Genomic DNA, 13,071 nt, shown 5'->3' with positions numbered 1-13,071 from the left:
TTTCTTTCAGCAGAAACTGCATCGCTCGCCACACAGTCATCGATATCTGGCTTGCAGCAGCAGACGAATCACGATGTAAACACTCATACAATTAACTCCACACACTGGGAACCTCATCCAGCTTCGGCGGCTCTTCCCAGTGGTACGACTTCAGCTGCCAATGCATTACAGCCTCAGAATTTCAAAGAGATTGCTGGACAGCTGGTGGCTGCAGACGGCTTTAACCTCCAGGATGCAGCCCTCAGTCCCCGTCCCAGTCAGCCTCCTCAACCGTCAGAAGAAGCTGCCGTCGAAAGCCACACAGACCTCCGGCTCACAGGCAAGCACGCCGGAGACTTTGACCCAGAAATGGTTCATTACCACGCATCCACAAGCCAACATCCTATGTCACAGCTGCCCATCCGGCCAGCCCATCCTTTTTGGCCGACCTGGCCAAGTTTAGCTTCTGCAGCTAGCTTGCACCAAATGCTTTCAGACGGAACAGACACAGGACCACAAATGTCCAGTGACATCTATCTATCGCCAGGGGAAAGTGGCTCCCCACAATTCCAGAGTGTCCTGGAAGACCGCTCATCTACAACCTCACCTTCCGAATCAACCGGTGCCTTTTCCAGGACCCCTTCCAAAGTGCTGCGAACTTCTCGGCGCCCCAAGAAATGGACAGGTGCAGCCACTAACACGGGTAGTTTGTTTCCTGGTACCCAGAAAACAGGTATGACTGCTTTTCCGGCCAGAGCATCTTCAAGCTCCACACAGATGCCCAGCTTTGCTTTGAAGCAGCCTGCCTCCCCTCGTTCAATAGTGAGGTACAGCTCCAGACAGGCATGCCGCCGACCCACCCTGCCTACCTGATTTTTTTTTTAAGTATTCGAAATGTTTGTCTTTGTTATCAGCAGTCATGGCTTTGCTATGAGCGGCCTTCTCATTATGGCTAACTGACTTAATGGACCTAAAGCTGTTTCCCTGAGTTCTCTGCAAGCCCAGAGTGCAGAGACTTCTTACACTAGCAAGCTCATAAGTGACATTCCTTCATCACCCAGACAGCGACGTATGCAACCCGGTCCAATGACAAACTTTTCCTTTTCTCTCTTTGCAGTGGAAACCTCAGTGTCCTCCAAGGGAGAACTGTCAGCCACCGCAGCAGCCGCCGCCACCACCACACTGTTTCTGAGGAAGTCAAGTCCAGCGCCACTGTCTGCAGCCCTTACTGCTAAGGGCACTGGCGGTGGCGGCAGCTTAGCCAAGAGCAGTCTGACCACTGCTCTAACTAAAAATGTCACCAACAAGGCAGCACCAGGTCCAAGGGTGACAGCAGGGACAGTCCACACAGCCTTCCCATTCACACCAACCTACATGCTTGCCCGGACAGCACACAGCATGAGCACTCACACAGCCATGCAAGGGGCCTCAGGCTCTGTGTCAGGCCTGTTGTCCACAACACACCTCCCCAAGAAGCCCCAAGCCATGCACACTGGCCTCCCTAATCCTACCAGGCCAGACACACCCAGAGCATCCACACCCCGCCCACTGACAATCACAGCTGCGCTGACGTCCCTTACAGCATCCGTAAAGGCCACTAGACTGCCTTCTTTGCAGACAGGAAACACAGATGCTGCTTTTCCGGCTGTGTCTACTGCAATGGTCACAACTGGCAGGATGGCATCCAACTTGGACTGTCAGATGTCCCACAAGTTCCTCGTGAAGACAGGTGAGAGGTCACTGTCTTATTGTTCTGAGGACAAAGGAGCAGTCCTGACACAGAGATGTGATAGAAAGAGTTCTCTTAGATCAGTGCGTGTCAATCAGGAGCGCTCTCGCCCTCCCTTTCCAAGAGGCATTTGGCCTTGTCTGGAGACAAGGTAGTTGTCACGCTTGGGGAGGGGAGTATTACTTGAAACTTGTAGGCACCTAGAATTATGTTTCACATTCCCCAATGCTCAGTCTGCACAGTAATGACCATCTGCAGTTGGAGACAACCTCAATTGCTAAAGTGCTTAACATGAGGACTGGAGTTAACCTCGTTGACTCTGTTTTTAAAAAGCCAAGCCTGATAGTTTATAACTCCAGAGCTGGGGGAGAGGAGAAGCAGGCAGGTCCCTGGGATCACTGGCCAGTCAGTCTAGCCTACTTGATGAGCTGCAGAGAGACCCTGTCTCAAAAAACAAGGTGAGTAGTACCTGAGGAATAACCTGGAGTTGTCCTCTGGTCTCCACATCCAAGGACATACATAGACACAGAACTGAATACATACATGCATCTGCACTCAGATGAGTGTGTGTATGTGCATGCACACTCATGTGCACATATGCACACACACACACACACACACACACACACACACACACACACACACACACACACAAGGTGGGAAGACAGACACAGCCTAATCCATATGCCAAGGTTGAGAAACCTTGACTTTCAGGAAGTGTCAGAGAAGGGGAACATTGGATGACATGGATTCCAGCCCCAGGATTGGTTCTGACATCAGAAGTGCCCAGGAAACCTGCAAGTACTCCAGTGGGTCAGGGAATACCAGACCGCAGCGTGTTTTGTCTGTGAAGTACACCAGGGATGTCTAGCACGAATAAACAATGCAATTCACTTAACACAAAATCTTGGGACGTGCTGCACCCCTCAGAAAGGTTTTCCTAATCAGCAGATGCCAAGCTGACAGCTAACTCACACAGGAGGAAGCTAGGATTTCTTTTGATGTCAGGCGATTCCTTTGGGGCAGGCGACGCTGGAGCCATGAGCTAAGAGGGGTTGCTCTCTCCTTTGCCCCACTTCCCGGTTGCAGCAAGTCTAGCATTCATAGAGTGCTTCCAATAGTGTAGCAGTGTTTTCTATAAAAAGCATTAGACAAATTATTTGAAAGAGCACGCCAGTGTTGAGTGCTCATGTCCCGCCTTCCTCCTCGCCCCACAAAGAAAGGAAATTATATCTGGAGACATATCTTATTCTAAAATGGGAAATCATGAAACTAGGCACTGCGGAAAATACAGTATCTCTTTCTGTTTCTCGAAATTATGCCATCTGGGTTTTTATCTCCCACTCCCCTCTCCAGATCCTTACCTTCTCCCAGCCCTGCTCCATTCAGAAACACCCTCTCGCCTCCTCTCCCTTGCTCTGGCACTAACCACAGCTGACCACGGTGACCAGACACCAGCTCTTTCCACTCTTACTCCTGAATGTGCATCCCCCCACTGCCACCTGCCTAGTGACTTCTGTCACCATCATTTACTTAAATTTCTGCAACCCTTTACACATCTGTCTTCATGCCTGTCTTCTTTAATCTATTTGCCAACCCGTAGTCAAAAGAATATTCTAGAATGCATGACTTTGTTTTAAATCCCTTATTTTTCCCTCTCCCTTAGAACCAAACTAAACATGTACACTGACAAGATTGCCCCCCCATGCCTTTCCACTTGGCACTCCTGGATCTGGGAGTGTGTGTGGGGAGCGGTCAGCCTCCCCCAGCCCTTGCCTAGCTGACTGCTGTTGCCCTTTGGTACTCATTGGAAACATCAATGCCCATGGGAACCTTCCCCGACCCAGCCTTTTCCAAAAGCCCTGGCAGAACTCCGATGTCCTTCTAATAATATCTATTAAATTCTGTCACTGATGCCATTTGCATCCCCACCTGAGAGGTGGACCTGTCCCTTCTGGATTCAGGGTTGATTAGAGCTGTAGAACCCAGCTCAGGGACCGTCTCTAAGTACATTGTCAATGGATGGTGTTACAGAAATGCGTTTGCACGCTGACTCAGTGGGGACCAGGCATACAGAGACTGGTCCTCAAGGTCAGAGGCAGCATGGGTTAGAATGCCACCAGCATACCAACTCTTTGGCATTAGAAGGCCATAAATGGCCTGGGCCTTAATTAGGACCCACAGTCACTTTTCCCAGCCTGTCACCTGATTGGTGGACCTTTGCTCACTCAGCTGTACTCTGGATTTGATGGACATGAGGCCGGGGAGAGGGGGTGCTGCTTGTTTATTGTGCGGTTCATTCTTGCTTCTCTTTTGCCCCACAGTTTTCTTCCTAACTCAGAGGAGAATACAGAGCAGTGAGTCCTTGAAGCTTGGTGTAACCAAAGGGCTCACACAAGCATTGCGGAAGGCTTTCCACCAGAATGACGTCTCCGCTCACGTAAGCTGCTTGCATTCTAACTCCAACTCAGCTCACACAACTCTTAGGTCCAGAGTAGGAGTAGATGTTTCCCTCCTTTGTACAGGCTACACCCACACGTGCCAAAAGAGGAATCTTGTCATTTTGGCTGGTAACATCTTGTGGCTGGAGGAATAGGTCATTTCAAGAGGAAAACCTGAGACTAATTACCTTATATTACTTTTATACTTCAAAAAATTGTCCCATCGTCCCACTGTTAAAGGGATATTTAGTATCTGTAGAAGGTGCCCATCACTGTTTTGCTTTTGTTTTCTCTTCATCGCCGGCACAATTATAAATAATATTTATTTCTGGACATGTCACAGGTATAATAAAGCCAGGCAGACATTGCATGCTTATAATCCTAGAACATGAAAGGCTGAGACAGGGGGATTGACCCAAATTTGTGGCTACCTTGGGCTACAGACTAAGATTCTGTCTTCAAAAACCCAACCCCGAAACCGTTACTACTACTACTAACAACCACAACAAAAGCCCAACTTACTCAGATCTGTAAGGAGAGTTCTGCTTGCTTGGTGTGTCAGCAGCAGACAGGGAAGTAAACATTTTTCCCTCCAAACACTTTCATGCCAAGCACTGCCTAATAACTGCTGGCCGGTTTCAATGGCACAGCCAAGTAATGGAGGCATTGTTTTTCAGTCTTTTGGGTTCATCCCAAGTAAATGCAACTGGCAGCCAGCGAGCTCTCTTTTGTACCACTTAAACATATCATCTGGCTTCCTCTTTTGATGGCCTGGGTGACAGCTGCATTCAGGCTAGGGGTCCCACCCCACCCATCACACAGAGGACCAGAGATGAGGTTCTGGCAATCCTCTATTGGTCATTGTCAGTCTCTCTTTTACGATTCTAAAAAAAGAAACTGAGCGGAAAAAGGGAGGGAGAGGAGGAGGGAAAAGCACTCTTCACTGGGTGGTCCCTCCCCCGGAGACAGCAACATTTTAAACTCAAAAGTTGAACATGTAACGGCTCCCCTTCGTCTGCGTGGTATGGCTTCCACTGAACCGCAGTCATTTTCCAACGACCTCTGTAGCTATGGCCTTTCCTGCGCATGATCGTGGACCACTGCAACAGCCACTACTCCTTAAAAATACCCGGTGCGCTTTGTTAACTTAGCACATTTCTTTTGATACTTTTGTAGTAGCACAATGCAGTCAACACAGTACAATTAATCGGTAAATCGAATCATTTGCCATGAATAAATGGTAATGGCTAAAGTGAGAAGAGTGGGTGCAAACAGCCTCCTAAGCTCCAGTGAGCTGCTGCTGCCCGCACAAGACCAGGAGGCGGAGCTTGGCAGCCCCCCTGCTCAGTCACTGGTTGATTTTTTTGTTTGTTTTTAAAGGGTTAGAAATGTATTAAAAGCAAATGGTCCCTGCACCAAGGCTTGCACTTTGAAGTAATTAGAAGGGCGGGGCGTTCCCAGCCTGCTCGCTGGGTGGGTTGTTGTTCTTTGGGACCACGTTCATGTTCCATCTTGAAGCTCCCTGGTTAGTCGTTTTTAGAAAAGATGGAGAACATTGGAAAGACCAAATTGCACCCATTATGTAGCAAAATCAGTTTTCTTGGCTTCTTTGAAAAATTATTTGTGACCGGGAGCCTTGTGCACGTTAGGGAAATGATTTTCCCCTAGCCTGTCCTCCTAGTCCTACGAGAGCTCCCTGACGCAGATGCAGGGATCGGGAAAGAATGCAGGGTTTTAAATAGCGTCACACAGAAATCCGGTTTCACACAGAAATCCATGGGAGATGGATGGCGGTGCTGTCATATCCATTACCCGTGTATTTAAAGTGTCAGTGTAAAGCATGGTTTAGATGGTAGACTGTATGTGACCTGTGTATTATGACAGTGAATAACAGACGGGAGGCTGGAGATCCACTTAGAGGTAGAGCTCTTGTCTACCATGCACAGAGCCCCCCCCATGCATACACACTGTACATACAAATACACACACAAACACCGACACGTATGTGCACACACAAGTGTGACCCACTCATCCATAGAGGGAAATGAGATTACCCTCATTACCAAGATTACCAAGCAGCACCCGCTCTGCCTCCATACATTTGTATGAATATGCATGTATATTTTTACACGTATATAAATATGTATACACAAAATATGTGCTCTTGGATAAACATGATTGAAAGAAGATATACCTTGCAGATGGTTAATACCTGAGGCAATCATCATTCTTTTTTCAAAAGTCTAATTTTATGACAAACATCACGTTTATTATTTTAAAAAACAAACCCCACATTTAAAACTATAAACATACATCAACAAAGCAAAATGCAGTGAGAATAAGTTTTTTTTATTGGATATTTTAATTTACATTTCAAATGTTATTCCCTTTCCCGGTTTCCCAGCCATAAGCCCCCTATCCCATCCCCTTCCCCTCTCCAACCACTCCCCCTTCTAACCCCCCTGACATTCCCTTACACTGGGGGGTCCAACCTTGGCAGGACCAAGGGCTTCTCCTCTCATTGATGCCCAACAAGGCCATCCTCTGCTACATATGCAGCTGGAGCCCTGGGCCTGTCCATGTGTGCTCATTGGGTAGGGGTTTAGTCCCTAGGAGCTCTGGTTGGTTGGTATTGTTGTTCTTATGGGGTTGCAAGCCCCTTCAGCTCTTTTAATCCTTTCTCTAACTCCTCCAATGGGGACCCAGTTCTCAGTTCAATGGTTGGCTGCTAGCATTCGCCTCTGTATTTGTCAGGCTCTGGCAGAGCCTCTCAGGAGACAGCTATATCAGGCTCCTGTCAGCATGCATTTCTTGGCTTCATGAATATTGTCTAGTTTGGTGGCTGTATGTATATGGGCTGGATACCCAGGTGGGGCAGGCTCTGAATGGCCAGTCCTTCCAGAATGAGCTCTAAAGCTTCAAAATCTATCCACTTCGAGAGAGAGGGCTCAGACCATCGATGTCTCTTAAGATTCACCAGGGAGAGAGCCCTCTGATTCATCCCCACCTTGGCCTTGAACCAGTAGCTAAGCCAGGAATGGAGCAGAGTCTGAAGGCCTCCTCCCTGTTTCAAGGGGCAGACTCCACTTTAGTTACATTGCGGCCCATCCCCAGAAGGTGCCTTACCTCATTTATCATCTCTGCCTTCTGCCTCCCAGGAGTGGGGAGATGTAACTTTTCCTAACCAGCATTCTGTTCCTTTGTCATCCCTTCTGCCCGCTGTCCCCTCTCTGACTTTTTGATGATAGTGCTATTGGATCATATTCAAAACACTTAAGGAATCCAAAACCAGGTTCAGCTGTATCTCACCTGGGTCTGATATGATGTGGGGTGCGCTCTGCCGCTTCAACCCTAGGTAACTGCAGAGCATTTCTATGCCCACTTTGGTCCCAAATAAGTGATTCGGAGGCCTGGTGGTTTTTTTTTATCACTATGCTGGGCAGGTTCTGAGCTATTCGAACCATCTATGTTGCCTACTTCCCAGCCATGTGGTCCTTTACCTGCATTTGGCTTGCTCTGGTCCATGTGTCCTCAGGGCAAATCCTCCTGCTCCATCCACAGGATCTCCAGGCCTTCTCTCTTCCTTTCCTTCCTCTCTCTTCCTTCCTCCCCCTCCCTCTCCTCTTCTTCCTTCCCTTTCCCCTCCCCCTCCCCCTCTCTCCCCTGATCAGAAGTCCTGCCCTAATTTATTCTCCTGCCCAGCTATTGACTGTTCACCACATTATTAACCAATCAGAGGTGATGGAAAACAATCTTTACATATAAATCAGTATCTGAATGCACAGTACAGAAAACCATCCCCCACCATGAGTTTTATTCTTTCGTATTGTGATACTTTGGAACTCACATGTGCACCTTATGGGGTCGTTAGGATATTTGTTTGATGGGAACATCTAGTCTCCCTAAGTAACAGCTGTGGCTCTGAGAACACAGAGAAGAACCTAAAATACTGTGGAAATAAACAATGAGTTCTGGGGGTCCATTTGTTTTGTAGGTGGACATTCTGGAATATTCTCATAATGTCACAGTTGGCTATTATGCTACCAAAGGGAGGCTGGTGTATTTGCCGGCTGTGGTGATGGACGTGCTGGGTGTATATGGAGTCAGCAACGTCACGGCCGATCTGAAGCAGCACACTCCCAACTTACAGTCTGTGGCAGTGCTTGCCTCCCCATGGAAGCCCCAGCCTGCAGGTGCCTTCCAGCTGAAGACAGGCAAGTCACCCAAAGGAAAGGGTCCCATCATTCCGGGACCAGACCAGCAGATCTCTGTTTAAAAGTCCCACTGCTGGCGGCTTCTCCACTTCTGCAGTCCTCACACCGTCAAACACGCCTGCTCATCAGATGTCCAAGTCTCCCGCCTAAAGGCTGCAAGCCTGACTTTCTCAGATTCCTCCCCCCATAGAGGCTTTTCTTCCAGTCTATATGCTTATGCATCACAGCACAGAATACCCCGTTTCCCCATTTCTTATCAGTGCCTACTACTAAGAGTTGAGTGCCTGTAAAACCCAGTCTGGAGATGACAGGTTTTGGTTGTTAACCATGTGTTCCCCCAACAAAGACTTTGACATCTTTCTCTCAATTTCCCTTGTGATTTCTGATTTGCAAAGTTTGTAAACCACAAGAGTGGAGAAGCCACTGCAGTGGGTGGGAACCGGCAGCTCAGTGATAGAGGACAATTGGGGGTCACCATCCACAGAAATAGATGACACTGTTTGTCATCTTTGAGCAGATGTCTGCATAGTCTCATGGGATAAAGTCATGACATCCTTTGTGTTGGAGAGAGCCTTGGGTTCAGTCATGCTTTTAATTATTCTCTGCTATAAATCATCTTAAAGAGGCACGTTCAAAGTATAATTAAAGCTTGTCTGGTTTTTCTGTTTATTTGCTTAATTTCTGTAACCTAAAAATCATGCTGTTTTGTATATTGGCTGCTATTAAATTTGAGGAACTAAGACAGAGCATTGCCAAGTGCTGATCCTCGGTTCTTCTTCAGTGCTGCAGTTTGTAAGCCAGTCAGACAACATCCAGTCCTGCAGGTTTGCCCAGACAATGGAGCAGAGGCTGCAGAAGGCATTCCAGGATGCAGAGAGGAAGGTCCTCGGCACCAGGAGCAACCTGACAGTTCAGGTAGGGGGCAGGGGCATCGGGCTGCGAAGACAGACAGCCATAGTGCACATGTTGACCAGGAATGATATGGGTCCCCCCTTCTAAACTGTCATATGCATATGTAAGTTTGTACTTTGGGCAGGTGCTATAGACAGTAGTGGCATTGGCGAGGGTGGCTGAAATTGGGCTGTGGCAGGTAGGAGTCCATGTCACCATGAACCTGCCAAAATTCAGGGATTATTGTTTGCTTTTTATATGTAATGCTTCCTCCAGTCTTTCTATCGAGTTTATTATTAAAGAATTAAACCCGAGTGTACCTTATAAGATGAATCAATGTGTGTGTGTGTGTGTGTGTGTGTGTGTGTGTTTGCGGGGAGCTAGGGTGCAAATGTGGAGTTCAGAGCACAGAGACTGAGTTCTCTCCTTCCAACATGTGGGCTTCAGGATTCAAGCTCAGATTGCCATGCCTAGAGGCAGGTAGCTTCATTTGCTGAGTCATCTTAGGGCCTGTGAATTGATTTTAAATCACCAATTCCATTGTGATTTTCTGTGATTAGCTGTTGTGTGATTTTCATTGGGCCAGTTCCAAATTTCAACACACACACACACAAAAAAAATGATCATGACATGTAAACAAAAACACCCATGAAAGACTCACTCACGGCCACCTAATATGCTCAGTATTTTACAAATATTCTTCTGTGTAATAATCAGACATTCTCTGAGATGTCTTCTCCATTTCATTCAGGTGAGAAATGAGAGAGGGATTATGACACTCCCAGAAGTCACATACACCATGCTATACCAGCACTGACAGTGTAGAAAGGTGTCCCCGAGCCCTTGGCAAGTACACAAAACTTTCCCAGGGAAATCCAGCTCCTGGTACTCCATATATATGGCTTCCTGGCTAACAGAGTGAACACCGCCAAAAGCCTCTCTCAGACGTGTGTGTGTGTGTGTGTGTGTGTGTGTGTGTGTGTGTGTGTGTGTGTGTGTGTGTGTGAGAGAGAGAGAGAGAGAGAGAGAGAGAGAGAGAGAGAGAGAGAGGCTAAGATCTCAGTAAGGACAGACACTTCCTAATAATATTCATCCAGCGCCAAAATTCTCTAATTAATGCTACTGTTCTGTGTCTGTTTTGACTACTGAACTAAAACCTTTGCAATTAGACAAGGGGCTTTTGAATTTGACATTTAGCATAAGTGAATTATCAGGAAAGCCAATACAATGTAGAGAGCACATAATCTAATTTGCAGGAGCAGCTTTCCTTTTCTAGACTCAGGCGAAGTGGATTGGGGAGGGTATCATTAGCACTCGGTGGCTAGGATCTCATTGTGACTCGGCTCTCATTAGTCTAAGATCTAACAATGTTCCTCAGATTTAAGATTTATGCAAGCAGTGTGACTCAGCTCTTGTGGGAAATCTTTTTCTTCAGGGTTACATCTCTGGTCTTAGCAGGTATGTGAGCTAGGTGGTTCTTGGTGCAGAATGCACTTTAAGATATTTCTTGAGTGCCTGCTGTTTATTAGATACTGGGAGACCAGAACCAAGATAAATAAGTTGCCCTTGGCCTTCAGCCTGTTTTGAACTGGTTATGGTTCAGAAGATGAAATGTAAGGAACAAAGCTTCCTTAGAAAAGACTAGAACAGGTGATTTGACCATTGCAACCTGATTTGAGATGCTCCCCAACATGTTGGAAGCCTTCAAAATGAATTGAATGAATTATGTTATCAATCCCATTTCACAATTGGCCTTGGCCATTATGAGATAATGTCACTGGATTTAACACCTCTTTCTTGGTCCCTGTATCATCACAGATAACGTCACATTCACCATCTTCCTGGGATCATGATACTATGACTTCCAAATTGATGTTTTTGTAACACTTTTACATTTCATTATATTAAATAGACTTTGTATGGTACTTTGAATACTTTGTGAAATAAAAAGATGTAAATATCAGAGTCATTGGAAAAGCGACTTTAGAAAAAGCATTAGGAGCTAGATTACACTTGACTCCATGAGGGTTCTAACAGTATCAAGCTTATGAGACATAGGCAGACCTCCACTGAGGAGGTCACAGCTTATTGGCTGGAAGCACAACTGGATCCAGCTGCGTCAACATTGTCTTCAGGAAGTTCTCTGCTCATCTTTTGGCTTGACTTCCTCCAGCCCCTCCTCCTGTTCCTCCATCTCCTTTAAGATTTATTTGTTTTTATTTTACTGTATGTATGCTTTGCCAGCTGTATGTAGTGTACCACATGCAAACAGTGCCCATGGAGGCCAGACAACGGTCTCCGATCTTCTAGGACTTGGGTTACAGATGACTGTAAGATACCATGCAGGTGCTTGGGAAACAAACCCAGGTTACCTGGAAAAACAGCAAATGCTCTCCACTACCGAGCTGTCTCGCCTACCCCTGCACACTTCTTACCTGTGCTGAGTGATCCTTGGTGCGTCCAGATTTATCTCACTCTTACGGCTTATGGTCTTATGAAACCGAAGAGCCTTTAAAATTTTATTTGCTTGTTTGTTTATTGGTGTCATTGCAGTCCAGACCCTGGGGCTGGCTGTCATTGGCCCACTGTGCCCACTTCTGGATTGATAACTGTGGCCGTGGAGATGAGATATCCTGGGCAACATGGTCTGGCACAGATGCCCGCTGTTGAAATGTGAGAAGGGGGAGCTGTACCCAAAGTACATGGACAAAGAGGAGAAGGGAGGTGACTTCCTAGGGACCGTGGTGCTACTGTCGTAGAAGGAGAAAGATAGTAGCGCCAAGTGTCCTGTGGTCTAATGAGCTAATGAACCAGAATGAGTGGGTGGAGACATGAGGTGAGAGGTTTCATAAAAAGGCAAGGCTGAGTTTGCTACAGAAGATACAAAGGCATGAGAATGGAGCTGTGTTTATTGCTTGAAAAATCTTAAGCTTTAGAGATCCTAATATTTCTCAATGGGGATTATGGATTGAATCTGATACCTACCAAAATTCCATTCTGAGGCAGACAGGAGGATTGCTGTAAATGCAAGGGCAGTGTTGCTTGCATAGCAAGCTCAGGACCAGCCAGGGTACATAGTCCTCTCTCAGAAAACAGAGAAGGGAGGGGCAGGGACTAGAGAGAATGCTTGCTGCTTTTACAGAAGACCTAAGTCCAGTTCCCTGTACTCACATCAGACAGCTCACAGCCACCTGCAACTCCAGCTCCAGGGTTCTGACACACTGTTCTGGCCTCTGTGGGCATCCTGGTACATGCATGTGTATGTACACACACACACACACACACACACACACACACACACCTTTTAAGAAAGATTAAAAAAAAACCCAGTGATGGTTTTAAAGACAGAAACTGAGAAATCTCTCCTGAAGTTCAAATAGAGTCCCAAAAGACCTTGAACAACAAAAGCAGTCTTGACAAAGAATGAATTTTGTGTCACACTTTCTTGTTTCTAAAGTTTATTTTAAAAAAGCCAACATAACCAAAACAGTGTGCTCTCAACTGTATGACAGACATAGAGACCAATGGCCAGAAAAAAAAAACTACTTGTATAGGGCGAAACAATTTTTACCAAGGCTGGACTATGAGGAGATTGGTAATCTTTTTAATAGTGGATATCCACATTACAGAGAAGGAAGTTGAAGCTATACCTAACATCAGCGACCACAATCTCTCAAAGTCTATCATCAAAGACATGCATGTAAGAACTAAAGCCAAAGGGACCAGAGCGTACAGGGAAGAACTCATAGGCCTGTGTGTGTTGGACACCTCCAGAAAAACCACAGAGCCAAGAGAAACAAACACATTGGACGCCCTC

The 13,071-nt window shown here is 46.6% G+C and overlaps 1 protein-coding gene across 1 annotated transcript in view; it reads left to right on the top strand.

Moving 5' to 3' along the window:
• Positions 1-13,071, top strand: part of LOC116901695 (UPF0606 protein KIAA1549L-like) — a 242,887-nt gene that overhangs the window by 146,779 nt on the left and 83,037 nt on the right. Inside the window, exons 3-6 of the mRNA XM_032903824.1 lie at positions 1,097-1,708; positions 4,033-4,148; positions 8,144-8,363; positions 9,145-9,278. Coding sequence (XP_032759715.1) covers positions 1,097-1,708; positions 4,033-4,148; positions 8,144-8,363; positions 9,145-9,278 — 1,082 coding nt within the window. The remainder of the gene's footprint in view (positions 1-1,096; positions 1,709-4,032; positions 4,149-8,143; positions 8,364-9,144; positions 9,279-13,071) is intronic.

This window comes from Rattus rattus, chromosome 5 (assembly GCF_011064425.1).
Source record: "Rattus rattus isolate New Zealand chromosome 5, Rrattus_CSIRO_v1, whole genome shotgun sequence".
Lineage (NCBI taxonomy): Eukaryota > Metazoa > Chordata > Mammalia > Rodentia > Muridae > Rattus > Rattus rattus.
The sequence above is the reverse complement of the archived record's forward strand: the minus strand, read 5'-3'. Positions and strand labels throughout refer to the sequence as shown.